Source organism: Crotalus tigris, unplaced genomic scaffold (genome assembly GCF_016545835.1).
Source record: "Crotalus tigris isolate CLP2741 ecotype Arizona unplaced genomic scaffold, ASM1654583v1 scf7180000018970.2248101, whole genome shotgun sequence".
NCBI classification, from domain to species: domain Eukaryota; kingdom Metazoa; phylum Chordata; class Lepidosauria; order Squamata; family Viperidae; genus Crotalus; species Crotalus tigris.
This window is the reverse complement of record NW_024097302.1, coordinates 1,153,814-1,172,856: the sequence shown is the minus strand read 5'-3', so window position 1 is coordinate 1,172,856 and position 19,043 is coordinate 1,153,814. Positions and strand designations below refer to the sequence as shown.

Below are 19,043 nucleotides of genomic sequence, written 5' to 3'. Positions count from 1 at the left end.
TAATATTAATGGTATCAGCATTTCAGATGATAGCATGAAATAAACTGAGGCTTAAGCACTTAGCACCTCTTTTCTCCAATATATTTTTGGCTGTTTTAAACTTCTAAAATTTAATATAAAAATAATGGCTACAGGAAGAAAAAGGCACTTTACCTCTTTCAAAACAAATTATTTTCTGATGCCTTCTTTTAATATTTAATGAAATTGAGATTCACAAGAAGCTAAATGTTTCTCAGGAGCTTCATGAAATTGCATTGTTTTATGTATAGCAGAGGTGTAATTTTGTGGGAAAACATACGCTTACCTAATTGAACAACTTTACAGCTTAATCAAATATAATTCACATATAAAACAATAAATAAATTGGCTATAGTGTCAATAGTTTTCTTTGAAAGTATTTGCTTTTTTTGTATCATTAACACTATTTTGTATGACTTCATCAAGAGTACAGATTATTCAAAATTCTGGCAATTTTTCCTAAATGTTATATGAAGATTAGAAAATGTACTCATTATGACACTGAAGCCAATTTGGTGTAGTGGTTAAGGGTTCAAGCAAAAAAATGGGAGACCGTGAGTTCTAGTCTCACCTTAGGCATGAAGCCAGCTGGGAGACCTTCAGACAGTCATTCTCTTTCAGCCCTATGAAGCAGGCAATGGCAAACCAGTTCCAAAAATCTTGCCAAGAAAGTAGTAGGGACTCATCCAGGCAATTGCCAGGAATCATGATTAACAGTATTGAAAAGGAATGAAATAATCATAACATTTGCTTGCTAAATGTTATGTGAATCTTGCAAAATTATGCTGAAAAAGCAGAAGAAACCATTTAAAAGTTATAGAAGTCCTTTTCTCTTTTTCAAAAAAAAAAAAAAAAACCAATTACCTGTAAGGTTCAGATATGATCTATTAGACCCCATTATTACTGTTGATTTGCACATCAAATGCTTTTCAGAAATCATGTTGGTGGCAACTGATGGATTGTGCAAATTTTAATTTCTGTAAAATATAGAAATGAAAATATATTTTCAGTGAGCAAATAATTCAGTATAACTATCTTATCTATAACTGGATAGGAAATAAACAGATGGAGATGATAGCATCTTTGTTAAGAAACATGTTACAGTTATCTTCTCTACTGCCATTATTTTATGCTTTCTTTCCATATCTTATAAATAAATGCAAACCAAGCTCCTCAAATGAGTAGCCTTGATTTGGCTGGAATACTCGATTTCAAGTAATGTTAATATTATTATTTTTTTCAATAATGACCATATTTCTAATTGTTAATATAGTTTGCATTCTTCTATATGAATGCTTCCTATTTTGTTTTAGCTATCCAACTGTGTCTTATTCCTCTTCCTTTAATCCTTCCTAGAAAAAGATCAAGGTTTCAAGAACTATAGTTGAACTCTATGCTGGTGGTTTACTCAAATCACCAAACAAATAAGAATTGTCAAAAGCCTCCAGTGATAGAGCATTCATAACTTCTGAAGGCAAGCTGTTCCACTGGTTGATTGTTCTCACTGTCAGGACATTCTTCCTTAGTTCTAGGTTGCTTCTCTCTTTGATTAGTTTCCATCTGTAATTTCTTGTCTTGCCTTTGGGTATTTTGGAGAATAGGTTGATCCCCTCTTCTTTTTTGGGCAGCTCTTCAAATATTGGTCTATCATGTCTCTCCTTTTCACAAGATTAGCATACCCAGTTCTGCAACCATTCATCATATATTTTAGTCTCCAGGCCCTAATCATCTTTGTTGCTCTTCTCTGCACTTAGCAATATTTTCCAGTCACATGAAAGTTAAACAAATTAAGAAACCATATCATTATAAACAGAGAAAGGAATACTATTGAATCATTCTGTTCCTAGAATTATTTAACCAGGAAAAAAGAAATACTAATATGTGGAGTTTATTTGGATGATGTGCAGGGATTTTCCACTATTTGTACAAGTCATCAAACCTCTCCTCAACTTAGTTTCATTGTGATACTTCATGGAATGATTTTTATAAAGCTGCTTTAGCTGTAAACAGAGAATTTGAGTGTATATATGGATAAGCAGAGTTATCTTGGCTTTCTGCATGCATCAGAAATCCTTTTAAACTGAGGTGGAGATAAATCACATAAATATTTGTCAGCAGAGGTTTGCCCACATAGTGTTTTTAGCGGGCACAGTATTTTTTCTCCATTTTGTCTGCATGTAGACATTTATGACATTTTCTGACCAGCAACATTGTTCTTATGTACAGTATATTTCTATAAAAGATACTTTGGAACCTGTATGAGAATTACTGAATACCAGATGGTCTGCTATGTTTTGGGCACTTGGAAAATAAAATAGTTTGTATGCCTAGTGTTTATATAATAGCAAAACAATGTTTATATACAACAAGTATTGCATAAACAGAACTTATTGGGATCAAAATTGTTCAAACTATGGGACTCATTTGAGACTGCTTGAAGAAAAGAAAGTGTGTGTGAGAGAGACAGGGAGTGACAAAGAGAGAACGACAATCCCTTAGCAGTGTATTGGGACCATCATATTTTATATGAAAGGCTGAAATTTTTCCTTCATAACAATGACTTCAAGTCTGTTATCTTCATAGAGAGCTATGAATGCAAGAAAGTAAGAAGGTACTGACATTAATCCTTATGGCAATCCATGCAATCATGGAGTTTGAAGCAGGTATAGTCTATTCAAATATAACATAATTTATGATGCCATAAGAACATATGTTAGAATGTATATACTGGAATGTCACGTTATAGCCAATGTTTTTTTTAATTGTATTATAAATAAAATTTTGAAAAAAAAGAACATATGTTAGAATGTTGGAAATGGTTTTAAAATCATGTAACATTTAAAGAAGAGTGCATGTATAGGGTTGGAGTAGAAAGGAATAAAAGTCAACTAATTTATTATGAATCTCCAAATGGAAGCTATTAACATTTTGCTGTCCATCAGGTCTTAAAGTCATTCTGAAATTTCATGGCCAATTGAAGATTGCCTCCACATTTCATTTTGTCAAATGTATGTGATTGTTACTTGTGTATTCAGAAGGGAGTGACAATCAGTTTGATTTCCATTGTTTGCACTTTTTCATTTTATGCATTTTTGACATTAATTTATGATAAAGCAAGTCTTCTTGCTTCATTGTTCTTAATTGCCTATTGGTCATAAATGTCTGAATCTCGCTCTTGAAGGAATTCAGTTTGACAGCATTTAACATGTTAAAAATTCCCCCTGTCACTCAACAAAATAATCCACTGCCTTGCAGTCAATATAAATTGCTTCTTATTCATATCCAAATAATCCTAACCAGGTGTGCCCAGATAAATGCTATAAAACCTTTATTGTGTGTTGTAAATATTTTAGGTTTGATAATTTGACTATCAACAGAGGTTTTAGTTGTCCTTTGCTAGTGCACTACATGGCTGTTTCTACAAGAATTTTTTTAAAAAGAGGAATATTTTTAACCACTAATTTTAACAGATTTTGTTATTCTGTGTTGTTTAACATCTATAAATTTAGAGTTTATCAGATGGAATAATTGTATAAAAATATATACAGTGTTACAGGTTTGTCAGTAAGGTTGATGGACTGGTTTAGGTATAGAAGTAACAATCTTACTCAAGAAACAAAATCATAGATTGAAGGATAATATATAATAATATCCAATCTATTTATATATGTTTCAGAATGAAGGATGATAGAAAACATTGCATAAAGAGACACAAATTTCATCTTGAATTGCCACTTCCATTTCCATCTGTTTTGTTTGTTTCAGTATCTGATTACAAACAATGCAACAGTTTGAATTCTGGATGTATTTTTGTAGTCTGCTATGGATGCTCTTTCCTTCTTGAAGCCTGTGAAATAAATATTTAGCAGGTTGACAGAAAGTCTGTTCTGTTGGAGAAAAATCTCCTTCTCCACTCTGGTAGAAATGAAGGAGGCTGTTTGACAGGGTGGGAACATTTGCTATTTGTATATTTTTTGTTGAACTCCATAAGAGATGATTTTGTGTAATTGTCTACTGCAGTGGAGCACCATAAAGTTGCCATCATTAGTTTTTACAAGTTTTTACTCTAGTGCAGGGATAGGCAACCTTGGCTCTTTTATGACTTGTGGCTGGGAGTTGAAGTCCACGAGTCATAAAAGAGCCAAGTTGCCTATATCTGCTTTAATGGATTAATACAAGTCTAGTTTTTTCAAATAACGATGAAAGGTATCATGGGAACTTTCTTGTATATTTTAGCCATTCTTCCAGTTTTTAGGTAAAGAGCCTTGAACAGGGCAGTGGTAGGTTTTTTGCAGGCAAACTTTGCTATATATACCAGAGCAAATATGGATTATATATTAGAACAAATCAGTTTGGTAAACAAATCACACATCTTTTTATACATATCTTCAGTCAAAGCAAACATCACTGTTTGACTAGACTATATTTTGGGGAATATAGCTAGAACATTATCTCTACTCAATGAATCTATTATATTTATGTTTTAGACTACAATATTGTTAGGTAACTGTCAGAATTTCATAGTTTAATTTAATTGTAGACACAGTGTGAAATTATCTTTTAATTTTAATAACACATACATTTATAGAATTGGGAAGAAAGTTAGAAGCCATCTCCTGCAACCCATGCACTGTGTAAGATCCACTAACGCAACTCTGACAAATGACTATTCAACTTTTACTTGAGGAGTGGCAGCAAAGTAGAACTCACCCCTTCTTGTCATAGCCTGACTGACAGCTTGCACAGTCAGGAAGGTCCTTCTGACATCTAGACAGATTTATTTCCTTGTACTTTTGCAGATCACACAAAATGATAATGGGTGACTAATATTCTAAAGGAGATTTATTCATCTTCCTTATCATGTAATTGCTGAGAACAGCAATATAGATGATTACAATGTAGATTATTAGAAAGTCAAAGTTTTGCTGAGATCCATATAAAATATGCGCATAGTATTCACATAATCTACTAAAATAATAATTCTGTTGAAGGAAATAATGTTCATCTAATACAATTAATTAGAAACTAAACTTTTGCTAGCTGCTCTTAACTGTAACATGCTGTTTAATAATCTATTGGAAATTTATTACCTGTCAATAATCCTTGACAAATCTATATTTATGGATTTTCCCCAGCCCCATCATTTTTGAAGATGGAGATAGAATATGTTCTCTTCCAGTCTCTTGACACCTCACCAATCTTCCAGAAGTTCTCAAAGATTATAAACAGCAGTGCCGTTCTCATTTCTGCTAGTTTCTTCATTGAAATTAGCTAAGCTCTCTCTTAATCCTTCCTTGTTTAGTAAACTTTAGGCCCCACCTTCTTCCAATAGCATAACAATTGCTAACTAGGTTCTGTTTCCATTTTGAGAGAAGAATGCAAAAGAGCACTTAAGAAGTAGTATCTTCCCATCATCAACCATTACCAGTTCATCACTTTCTTCTCGCTGTACACCTACTGGCATTCTCTTTTTGTCTCTCATGTACCCAAAGGGTCATTCTTTTATCATATAAATTTCAGTTCAATTTTAGCTTTTTAATACTATTCCTACCAATTTCTGAAGACTTCATAATCTTTGTATTCTTCATTGGTTATGTGTTTCATTTCCTATCCATCCCCCTTTTTCTTTTCAGCATTTTAAAGAGATCCAAGTCATAATTTCTCTATTTTTTTTTCTTGGTGTACAAAATATTCATGATAGCTCATAGTTTATATATTGAATTCAATGATAATATGATTGTTGGGTGAGATTGGCCAAAATGTACAAAAATATGAATCCGGAATGCTGGAAATATAAAAATAAGGAGGGAACATTCTATCACATGTGGTGGTTGTGCCCTAAAGCAAAGACCTATTGGGAACAGATAAGGAAGTGGATACAGGAGATAACTAAGGTGCAAATTGAACTCAAACCTGAACTATTTCTTTTGGGTATAATAAATTTAAAGATGGAAAAACAACTCCAATACATCATTATACATATATTAACAGCAGCCCGCATAGTATATGCCCAGTATTGGAAGGGGGAAAACATATCTACAAATGATATGATTATATATAAAATTCTAGAATGCGCGGAAATGAACAAACTTACGCTAGAATTAAAAGACAAGGAGGTAACAGAATTTTAATGAAATATGGAACAAATGTTATGATTGGCTAGAACAGAGAAAGAAAAAGATATGATTACTAATGTAAATGAATTGTAAATAATATATATGAGATGTATAACACAGTTCTATTAAGGGAAAAAATGTATCTTTCATTTTTATTTTTGTTGTTTAGTGAAAAAGGAATAAAAATTAAAAAAAGATAATATGATTGTTATTCCTCAAGGCACAAATCACTTTGATTTTTCTTAAATTGATGAGAATTAGATTTAGGAAAGCAGATCACCCTGCTCTTTCTTCCACAAAATGTTATCAGCAAGAAAGGACATGCATTTGTTAAAGGTACAACTTGATAGAGTAAGATTCCTAGTGGATATTTGGATAATTGAATCATTGAAATCTTCCATTATCCCTATCATCTGACACAAGGCTTGGTATGAATTTTTTTGTCTGCTCAAATAGTTCATAATAATCTCCTTGGACAATGTTATTTTTCTTCTGTCTCCGTTTATTCTCACACAAACTTTTAACAGAATTTCCATGTGCTGATTCCTCAGTTTTTTGCAATTATATTTCTTTATGTCAGGTTCAGATACAGAAATACAAAATTACCTCAGTCAAACCATGATGTTTGACTGAGGTAATTTTGTATTTCTGTATTTTCAGTCCTCTGTTCTATTACTCGGGTTATTGTTGAAGCCAAAAAAAAAAAAAAAAAAAAACCATCTAGGGAAAGATCATAAGAGAGCAACCCAAATGTGTCCAAATCAATCTGGCAGGCAGCTCTTTCACTCTCTGGCTGAAAAGATCCTTTTCTGCACAGGGAGTGGGGGAGGGGGGAGCTCCTTCTCTAGCCCAGCCAAAAGAAGCCATGTATTGTTCAGCCCACCCAGAGAAGGAATGTACAGAGAGTGAAATAATTGCCTGTTGAAGGAGGACAGGCTGCTTTTTCACTTCCTTCATGGAAGTGAACTTCTTCTGTGGAGTCTCCTCCTGTGCAGAGAATGCCTTCCACTGGTGGGCTGAATTTTCCCCATCCAGTGGAGGAATTCTTTTCTGCATACGGAGTGAAAGAACTGCCTGTCATCCTTTGACAGGCAGCTATTTTGCCTATATCCACTTAATGATCCATATAGTCATTTTACGACCACATCTGGGCGAATGAAGTGATTACATGGGCTTCTCATTTAACTGCAACAAACTATGACCAGATAATTCTGGGCTCAATTGTGATATTTAGGTGAGGACTACCTATGTTGACATGGTGCAATAAGATTGTGTGTTTGTTGTCACTGTGAGTTGTGTTGGGGGGGTGCACGAAGGGAGGTTTAGCTAATCTCATTGTACACATGTTGTACTCTGACAATAAAGGTTGATTTGATTTGATTTGATTTATTATAACATTCATAGCTATTCTAGAAAATTATAGAGTGCATATAACAAAATGAAATTCAAAATCCAATAGCCTAATAGCATAAACATTAATTAATACAGCTAACCAAGTCACTAACTTAATAAACCAAAGCAAAATCTGCATTATTTCAGTTGCTTTGTATTTAACTGCCAGAGCATTTAGCAAGATTAGCTAATGCTGAAGGGTGAGTACATGTTGAAAGCAGAAGTAAACCAGGGTTTTCCCTGTAACAATACATTAAATACTCTCAGAGATGGAATAATCCTGAGCAAATAGCATAGAATATTTCTACTTCACCAGAGTAGATTCAGAGTCAGTCTGGTGGACATTGAGTCCCTTAATTATATTCTTGTCAGGCATGAAAGACCAGGACCACACTTGAAGTTCCAATGAAACTGATTTATTCTTACTCAGACCTATCCACAGGAATCTATTCAACTCATGGTTAGCATTATTTTGGTGCTAGATATGGTTTAATGATATTTAAGAAGGGTTGAACTTAATATGTCTATGGCTATGTAGAGATTCTAGGCTAATTTCTTTTTTTGACTCTGTCCCCAGGTTCTGCCACTCCTTCTCCTACAATTCTATAGAGTTGTCATCCCAAGTTATACAAATGTTAATATAGCCTATCCGCCAAATTGTATCACAATTATGCTTTATTTTTTTCTCAAACACAAAGTGTACATAATCCATGAAATTCATAATTTAAGAAGCAAAGTAATTCATTATTATGAACTTCAAAACATGAAGTACATAATTGAGGAAGCACAATTACTTTATCCATTCTATGTATACTGAAATTATGCAATAGATGTTTACAGTCAAAATATTTTGTTTAACATTGAATAAAAAGGAGAAAGTTACAAGAGCGAAAAAGTAACAGGCATATTAATTGTGGTATATAATCAATTTATGCATCTATTATATTGATTTATTACCTGATAGTTAAGAAATGTGTATCATTATTTCTTCAATTTGTGTGTTAGTATAATAGCTTGGACAATATTTAGCATATTAAAACAATTAAAGTCCAAATTACAATACCTTAACTGCATACTTTTCGCCTTGCTTATCTATGGTATTAATTTTAATACTGACAGGCTTTAAATAAAGTAAATTTACTTTGGCAAATTGGTAAAATAATTAACTAATCTACTCTGGGACTGCAACAACAAATTAAAACATTCTTTAAATTCCTGTTCAAGATTGTGCTGCATCTGCCCAATGATGGAGTGGCTTATCTGTCTATATAGCTTACTTTGAAAAAAAGAGTTAACATAATTTTAGACCTGAATAAGTAATTCTATACACAGTTAGTAAGAAGTCCCAGCATAGCTGGAGTGGAGGAAATGTACACTCTTCTTTCCTCTATATGTGCTTTATATTGACTCCCTGACTATATATTTAATTTAACCAGTCTTAATTTAGGATTATCAGAGAAAACTAATTGTATTGCTTTGTTCTATTGAACTAGAGCTAAGAAAATAAAATGGCCCTAATTCCTAAGATGCATTTATGTAAGGAGAAGCTTAGACTAACATATTTTCCAGCGTATAAGATGACTTTCTAAAGCATTCATATCGGCGCCGAAGTCGGGGGTCGTCTAATACACTGGAAATTACGGTATGTTGCAGTATGTCTCAAGGCTGGATTTTTGTCTTTTTGTCAGATACATAAGAAATATCACATAGCAATTAAATCAGGAATTCCAAGAAACTTTGTACTTAAATGTATACCAAGTAGTTAATTAGGCTTGTAATTAAAGTGTATAGAAGTCCACTATATGTTATTAAAATATAAATATAACTGTATTTATATCTTAACTGTAACATAAAAGTCCATTTAGTTGGAAAATGAGTACTATGCGTATCTCTGCACTAGCTGCCATTTTCTTATCCTCTGTTAGCTCTGCTAGAAACCACAATATTTCAGACTGAAGGCAGTGCTAGATACATGCTTGAAATTTTCAGAAAATATTGGGGGTGCCTATACAACAACTACCTTGGTAGTCTTTCTTATTCATAAAATGACTGCCTTAATGGGTATGATGAAACACAAAACATCCATTTATCAGAAAATTAAGCCTATTCTTTCAGGAATGGAGTCTAAAGGTTTTCCTACCTGCAACAAAGAAGTTACAGGCTTTGCTCGTATGCTATGCAACTATTAAAAAAGAATCTCCAAAAATGGCAGACAGAAAGATTTGGGGACATGAAAGAAGACTTGCACTGGGGCAAGACCAACATTCAAAAGTTGACACACTCTATCCAATAAAACAAGAATCTTTATTTTGGATCTTCTCCAGTTGTTTTGGTAAATTCTTTGTAAATTCTGGGAGTTGAAATCCACAGGTCTTAAAGAGACCCCTGATGTACAGTGTATCTCTTAGAAGAGAATATTTGTAGTTCAGGGTAGAATTATGGGGTCCTTAGTGCTCTGAGCTTGGTTGTTTTCTTGCAGATGTTCCATTACTGAACTAGGTAACATCATCAGTGCTACACTGTGCTAGCACTTAGCTAGCAGTGATGAAGTTACCTAATGGGATAATTAAATATGTGCAAGAAAATAACAAGCTCAGGGCAACCACCAAGGCTCCACAATATACCTTTTATCCATAAACTAGGAATCTGTGTTTGTGTTTTTGAATAAGATTTACTGAAGCATAGTCTTTTAAAAATTTCTCGCTGATGTCATTCTGAACGTGTTCAAAATAAGCATATTTTGAATGTGTTATTTGTTAAATATTTATAATTGAATGTATATTCTGCCTTGCTGTTTACACCAACAAACAACGCGCTTAGAATATGCTTAATATCAGTGATTGATGAGATGGGCTCATTGTTGCATGCATACTAAGTTAACATTCTAACTAGTGATCTCCAGATAAGTTGGGATAAGAATTTCCAGGATACCTAGTTAATATGATTTTGCTAATTGAAAATTCTAAGTATGGGATTGGGAGGGTGCAAATTTGTTCCAAGTCATCAGAAATGTTAGCCACTTTATCCTAAAGCAGTAAAAGCATCCATCCACAACACATTAATATAACACTACTTTTACATACATACTGGGATTCTATTAAAAGAATATTATTGACTATCTCTAGGAAAGACAATTCTGTGCCTGAAACTTGCAGAACAACCAAGAAACAAAGTAAGGCAATGCTGGCTTTAAGAAACAATAGGAATGATAATTTTAGTTTCAGTTTATATTGGGTTTTTTTGACTATGCTACCAACTGACCAGGTTTCCTTTTACATCAGTCTGTAATCTTAAGATTTATATAAAATTGCTTTATATAAAATTGCATCAAAAAGGAATTTATGGATTAAAGATATTCATTGTAAAATTCTTATAAAATTTCACATGAATGATATATTTCTTTGTCAATCAAGGCTTAAGATATAGAAGGATCTGGACAGACTTGAACACTGGGCACTAACTAACAAAATGAAATTCATTGGTGAAAAAAGCAAGGTTCTACATTTAGGCAAGAAAAACCAAATGCACAGCATAGGTGGCACCATGCTCAATAGTAGCAACTGTGAGAGGGACCTCGGAGTCCTAGTAGACAATCACCTAAATATGAGCCAGCATTGTGCTGCAGCTGCCAAAAAGGCCAACACAGTGCTAGGCTGCATTAGAATCAAGATCACGTGAAGTATTAATACCACTCTTCAATGCCTTGGTAAGGCCACACTTGGAATACTGCATCCAGTTTTGGTCACCACGATGTAAAAAAGATGTTGAGACTCTAGAAAGAGTACAGAGAAGAGCAACAAAGATGATTAGGGGACTGGAGGCTAAAACATATAAGGAACGGTTGCGAGAATTGGGTATGTCTAGTTTAACGAAGAGAAGGACAAGGGGGGACATGATAGCAGTATTCCAATATCTCAGGGGCTGCCATAAAGAAGAGGGAATTAAGCTATTTTCCAAAGCACCTGAAGGCAGGACAAGAAGCAACGGGTGGAAACTAATCAAGGAGAGAAGCAGCCTAGAACTAAGGAGAAACTTCCTGACAGTGAGAACAATTAATCAGTGGAACAGCCTGCCTCCAGAAGCAGTAAATGCTCCAACACTGGAAGTTTTTAAGAAGAGACTGGACAGCCATTTGTCCGAAAAGGTGTAGGGTTTCCTGCCTGAGCAGGGGGTTGGACTAGATGACCTCCAAGTTCCCTTCCAACTTTACTACTATTACTATTACTAAGATATAAATTCTTAAGGTAGTGCAGTTTTCAAGAATTGTTTTTGTAAATGGATACATGTAAGGTCATCCATTTTCAGTGAAAAAGCCTTCCCCTTTATCACTTGACACAAAAGCTGTTTCAAGGAAATAGCAGAAGGATCCAACCACTTGTCGGAGATGGTATAGGTTCTCCTGCTTGAGCGGGGGGCTGTACTAGAAGACCTCCAAGGTCCTTCTAGCTCCATTTTATTCTGTTCTGCTCTGTTCTGTTCAGTTCTATACAAAAATAGTTCAGTTGTTAAAATTCTTGTAATTCTATTCCTTTATGTCGTAAAAACTCTGGGACGCATGCTTAGGAATATTTTTATTTTAAGACCCTGACATTAGTGGACAATATTGACCATGTTAATTTCCATTTTTTATTTTTGTGAATAGTTTCTCTTTTATTAAAATATTTAGATTTTTTACAATGTGGTTTGGAAAGAATAAAAACTTGATATAGTAATAATTCCCCATATCGAATAAGCTACAAACACTGGGCTTGTGCTGCTTAGGGGAACACCTTTTGATCCTTGGACCATGACCCATAGCATTCTTTTGATTTCTTCTTCCAAAGTCAAGACCCTTCACTAATTCAGATCTTGGAATCTCTACTCATGCCTTCTTTCACTGGTCTATTTTTTCTTAGTTAATTTCTAATTGTGGAACAAAGTAGGACAAATTTTGCTTAATGTTTTAGGAAGCAACAAACTATGACTAAAAGAAATTAGATTATTTTCATTGGCCTCATAAATCTTTTCATGTGAATTGAATAACATTTCTGTAAATACATTTTACTTTATAATGCACAAGGAACTTCTAATTTTCTTTTTCAGATTTTAAGAATGCAGAATTGAAAGGTGTAGGCTAGAACAAAAAAAAGGTAAACATTTGTAACTGAATTATTTCAAGGTAGTAAAAGAAAATCTAATGGATAAATAACATTGCATTTATTAAATGATTAACCCACCTCTAGGTATATTCTGCTTTAGAAACAGAATTCTATTTACAGTATATGTTTTCTATTTATACTTAAAGGAGTCCAATATCTGAGGATTGCCTCAAGTAGACCATTTAACTTTCATATCATTGCAAATGGTATCTGACCAACAAGCTTAAAATGAAATCTTTCTAATAAAATGATCTCATCATTCATTGACTTGGTTGCTAAAATAATCCATTCTTAATCTACCATTCTGTAGTTATTTTTATTTAACTTTGCAAGCCATTAAAAAGATACTCAGAGATGAGCAATAAACACAACATAGCTCGTATTCACTCTAAGGTCCTCTAATTTCTCAGCTCCTATCTTCTTTAATCTATCTACTTAAAATAAGTTCTGCAAATTGAAAAGCTGTTCTATTCTGGGACAAATTAAAGCACAGACAAAATTAGTTCCAATAAATCATTACAAACTTGCCTTTATTCATTTGGCATTTCACAGCTATCTCTGCTTTTTTCCTGGTATAAATACATGCAGAATAGGTTGTGAGACTGTACTGGGCACTGTAATACCTTTATGAAGAGCATATTGTACTGAACAACATGTCCTAAATTGCCAAGTAGCTTGGAAGTGGAGTAAATCCAGAGAATATTGCATGCTATTACTTGCATAAGAAATTGTATAGTTGAGTGACTTCACTCTGTCCAGAGTTCCTTTAGGGTTGGGAGTGGAGGAAAGGCAATCATAATTAAAGAATGGAGACACTGAAAGACGACTTGTATGTAACGGGGAAGGTTGCAGACAAAAGGAAATAAGAAAGTACAGGCTGAGAATGTTCAGGACTTGTGTACTATCCCTATGGCTCATCTCATATGCCACTGTGAGCCAAAAAGTTTTATTGACTCTCCACACATTCATGTAATTTTTCGCAACAAAGAAGGAGATCTGGTTTCACAATGTTACTTTAAAACCACAGAATAAACAAATAAGTTATAAAGAAAGGCACTTGGTCTTTGGTTCTACTTTTGAAGGAATCAACAAATGATGTTTACGTATGGAATAATTCTACATATTTAATAGATTTGATTAATTTGATTAAAAAAATCCCAAAGCAATGTATCTGCTAATGTGCAATGTTTGTAAAATTATTCAGAATAATGTGTAATAGAAGCTTTATCTTTACATAAAAAGGGGAGAAATATTAAATATAAGCAAAGTAGGATAGCTTTAATATTTTACAGGATTTATTTCTAAATTTCCTGAAAATTAGATAACATTCAGATAAATTTCCCATTAGAGCAGTTTACAGTGCTGTCCTGTTTTTTAAAATAAGAGTTCAGCTTTACCAGCTACATTTATGGATATTTAAAAATGTGGTATGTTAATATTTTGTTTATGGTAGCTTCTAGAATTTCCAATCTGACATGTGCTAGCATGATTTCAGAACTCCTTCTGTAGCTTTAGTACAATTGAGAGAATTAAAATCCAATGTTGTTTTTCTCGAACAAGAACAAGTAGATCTAAGAGCATTCTTTCACTTTTTAAAAAAAAAATGGAACATATACATTTTACAATAGAATGCTAATTTGCCTGTAATACAATTTTTAACTTTATCTTCTTTTTACATATAGAGTAACTTATTTTTCTTTCTATATAATTAATTCAACAAAAATAAATATAGATTTATCTATAGAGATCAATCAAATTCTACATTCAAAAACACTTTCCTTATCACTAATTGCGCTTCACTTCAAATTACATTTCCTTGTTGAATAAGGAGATAATGAAACAACACAAAATTCAATCATGACTGCCCATAGAATCCCCATCTGAGAGCTTTTAAACATTACCTGTCATTTTTCTTTCTTCATTTTCCCACCACTGCTTCCAGGTTGCATCGTATTCTTTCCCAAAAGAACAACAACCACAAAATCTTGTTAGCTTGAACCAGGAGAAAAAAAAAAGATAAACATATATCCTGAAGGGAAAGCTGTAAGATCTCTTTGAATAAACTGGATTTGTTAATAAGAAGGGACAACATCTGATCCTCGGTGAATGTCCTTCAGATCTTCTACGCCTGATGTGCTTCAAATGGCTTCAGCAAGGAGGGAGCTTGGGAAACTGGCTGTCTCAGTACCTGGGCATGACTCACAGACTAGTGTAGGTGAGATTTGGAAATTAGGACTATTTTTCTGAGTCAAGGGTAAAATTAAAGTGACAGACGGCATAGAAAAAGTTGGAAAAATGTGTTTTACCAATATAATATATGTAAAAGATGTTTACTTTTCATTTGAGATATGTGCAAGGAGCAGCAACACTGTTTAAAAAATAACCATGCTTCACAAAGAAAATAATTCAAAGGGACAGAGAAAAATAATTTATATTCATATGTGGTATAATATTTTATGCTGTTTTTTAATACTGTGCTGTACAAGGATGCTGGGGGGTCGTCTGAAGGAGAGATCATGTTTAGACTGACTTTAACTCAGAAGAGACACAAATGCAAATAAAACATCAGCGGAACATTATTTTTACCTGCAAAGATTTGGGGGAAAAGTCTGAACTTGTCTCTCTGCTTATTCAAAGACTGTCATTTTTTTTTTACCAGTTGAGCTTTCCTAAGAAAAGAAAATCTGCACATGATAAACCTGATCATTTACCAGTATATACGTAGTCCTTATTTAGCAAATGCAATTGGGACAGGCAACTTGGTTGTAAAATGAAGTGGTCACTAAGTGAGACCTCCAAAATTACAAATGTGAAGACTGGTTGCAAAGACATTTTCATCACTGTCATAATTGCAGCCACTAAATGGGCCAGTCTCTAATCGATAACTACTTGCATAGTTTTGTAAAATCCAAAGAGAAAGCATTTTCTAAAGTGCCTTTTATGTCTTCTGCAATACTATGAGCTATTTCTGTCTAAATGTCATTGTTATTTAACTAAAGCTTCAGTTTCTTTCATGAAAATAATATTAAATGAGAGCTAATTGCATATTGTTGATAAATGGGTTTCTTTTAGTTTCTATTAACTTACATATAATAATAATAATAATAATAATAATAATAATAATAATAATAATAATAATAATAATAATAGTAAAGCTGGAAGGGACCTTGGAGGTCATCAAGTCCAACCCCCTGCTCAGGCAGGTATTATTGTTAATGTGTATTGCATTTGGCCTATAAAAGTCTTTTTAATTTCTTTGCTGGTGATTTATGAAACACAGTGGCTCAATGGTTAAGATGCTGAATCTTAGACCATTGAAGGTCTATAGTTCGGCAATTTGAGACCTGAGTGCTACAAGATGGAGTGAGCTGCCGTCACCTGTCCCAGCTCGTGCTAAACAGTTTGGAAGCATATAAATGCAAGTAGATGAATAGTACCTCATGTAAGCATAGGGGAAGGTGACAGCATTCTGTGTTTCATCGTATGTTCTGTGCTGTGGTGTGATGTCATGCTGGCCACATGACCACAGAAACATCTCTGGACAACCTGGCTCTTTGGTTTAAGGAACAGAGATGAGCACTGTCCCAAATGTTGGTCACGAATAGCATAGTAAAACCTGCAGGGAGACCTTTACCTTTACTTTTTCTACATCTGGTGATTATCCCAATTTTTACAGCCCAGAAATTGGAGGGCTGATATTCTGGCAACATAGACATAATATATGGTTGAATTGATAGATTCAAAATAGTTTGATGGGTTAACGTAGTTATTGTACTGAGATAGTTGAAATTGAACTTTAATTTGCTTCTGACATAGGTATTTGTTTGCTAGCTCACAAGCTAAGTCTTGTTAAACTCAGTTAGCAGGTAATGAAAAACATCATGACATTAGTAACAAGAACAATGCCAAATATAAAGTATAAATATAAATATATAATATAAATATAAATATAAATCTATATAGAATATTATTTCATTTGTATTATAAGGTGGATTAGCAAGAATTCTGGAATAAGTAATGGCATGGGAGTGAACTGGGAAGAGATATTATCCAGTTTAGAGGTAATACTTAAAAACCAATGTGTTGGTTTTGGGATGTGTTGGATGAAAAGCAAGACAAACTTGTATCAAGATGGCATTACTTTTACTAAACTTTTACTAAAACAGTAAAAGTTCAGTCTTTCAGTAGAAAATACAAGAGTGCTACTTACAAGTTGTCTAAATATTATGTTTGCAAGCATTAATGTTGAGATCAGTTAAATCCCAGATGTGAAATTGCAACCTGGGCATCCTAAGAAGGGACATTAACTCCATCAATCAGTTGTGTCCACTATCTTGACTTTTTTGACCCCCCCCCACCAGATAATCCTGCAAGCCGCCTCCTCTCTTGGAGTGTGTTCCTTAACAAAGTGTGTAAAAGCTGGTGTGGCCACTGAGCCATTTGTGACCAGTGCCAGTACAAGATGCCCCTAGGCCACATTGACTGATGACTCCACATCCTGCTGATGTGAAGATTAGCACTTTGTAATGATTCAGATGAAGAGGTGGTGTTGATATTGCCTAGTTTTTGGCATGCTAAGCGAGAGCCTGCTCAGTTTTGGCCTAAAGTTAACCTTGCTTGTGACAAAAATGTTTAGATTTCATAATTGTAACAATATTAAAGATATTTAATATGAGTTTGTTTATATGGATTACTTGTCCATATTTTCATAGTTCTTTTGCTTATCACAATAAACTTATTCTGTCACTCTCTTTCTGAAATAGAAGAACTCTTACTTAATTTTTAAACCCTCCCACTGCTGACTCAATCGGTCTGTAGCTCACTTATGTTCTCAAGTTATATAAATTTCACATTTGTTCTTGCCAAAATACTTTAATCATTCAACCTCTCCTGCAGTTTTACTCCTTGAATCTTTTACATTCTAAATGAGATTTATTTGTTCCCAGCAGGGCTGATTATAGGTAATACTTGATTTAACAACCATTCATTTCACGATCATCCAAAGCTACAATGGCACTGAAAAAAGTGACTTATGAGTGTTTTTCACTTTTACAACTGTTGTAGCATGTGATCAACATTCAGACATTTCCAACTGGCAACTGTATTTATGATGGTAGCAGTATCCTGTCATATTGTGACATTGTCACAAGCAAAGACAATTGGAAGGACAGATTCACTTAATAGCCGTGTTACTAACTTAACAATAACAGTGGTTCACTAAGCAACCATGGCAAGTAAAGTCATAAAAAACTCAGTTAACAAATGTCTCACTTAGCAGCAGAAAATTTGGGTCCAATTTTAGTTGAGGAATAGCTGTACTGTTACGTATTATGGTTTTCTAGCATACATTTTACAAGCTATCCTTTGTATGTTGTTCACATAGAATTGGGTCTTCGTATGGGTCTTTTGGTTGTGTCCTCAAGGTTGCATTAAACTGAGAATGTCCAATTTCTTCATATAAAATAAACAATAGATGAGATAATTGATAATTGATATTCAGCCAACCTTTTCAAGCCACAACAAGGAACAGAAGGCTTCTGCAATGCCTGGACGTTGTAGGCTGATGATAACATCTGCTCACATTAGCAAAGGCCACTACTAGCATTTGCAGGGGTAATGATAAATCTATGTAAGGTGTACATAAGGCATAATTCTAATTCAGTGGCTACTTAACTTGCCTTCTTCTACTTCTTGTCATTCAGCAATACCGTCTTCCTTTCTTAGTCATGCTGTTCTAGGAGTTATTCATAGTTAATTTTTGAGCATGTCTTGATACATAGGCCTGGTGGTATTTGTCAACACTTTTTCATTATATTCCTTCCAAAAATACCAACTCTTTTTCAATTATCCTTTCAGATTTTTGAAATCTTTAGAGGTATGAATAATGCATATTATGTACAGTGCAAGTGATGTACTGAAGTTTCATGGTTCACAAGATACCTAGTTTGTTTACAATAATTTATGTTTGATGGTAATATGTTTCAGCGTGAGATTATCTTCATGCTGATAATGGAAGAATTAAATGTTCATATTTGGTACTTTTACATTTATTTGAAGAGGCAGCTCTGCGTGCCAAGGTTGTTTCTGATTACATAACCATATTGCTATAGGAATTTGAGTTAATAGTCATAAACAAATAATTATATAAAATAAATTCATAGCTTTATTGTTCAGATAAGATTATACCCAGCAGAGAAATTATGTTATAAAGAAGACTTATAGTTTTAATCAATTCTGTTAAGGAACAGCCTTACTGTGGCACATCTCTTTTTATAAATAATGCAAAATAACTACAGACAGTCCTCAACTCATAAGGCAGATGTTAAGTGAGTCACACTTGATTTACACCATTTTTGCCATAGTTGTTAAGTGAATCACT

General features: G+C 33.7%; 2 protein-coding genes across 10 annotated transcripts in view; one reads left to right on the top strand and one right to left on the bottom strand.

The window, feature by feature from the left end:
* LOC120314658 (G-protein coupled receptor 87-like) overlaps positions 1-15,744 on the bottom strand; it is a 28,190-nt gene extending 12,446 nt beyond the window's left edge. Inside the window, exons 1-2 of one of the 3 annotated variants that reach the window (XR_005558494.1) lie at positions 14,566-15,744; positions 883-995 (exon numbers count right to left, since the gene is read on the bottom strand). Coding sequence is in view for 1 of the 3 variants with exons in the window: in XM_039357971.1 (XP_039213905.1) it covers positions 883-958 (76 nt within the window). In the remaining 2 variants the exon portion in view is untranslated. Of the gene's footprint in view, positions 1-882; positions 996-13,192; positions 14,026-14,565 lie in introns of those variants that run through there. The other 2 variants (XR_005558495.1, XM_039357971.1) reach the window with 2 other exon arrangements.
* Positions 1-19,043, top strand: part of MED12L (mediator complex subunit 12L) — a 167,569-nt gene that overhangs the window by 70,046 nt on the left and 78,480 nt on the right. The gene's annotated exons all lie outside the window — the stretch shown is intronic.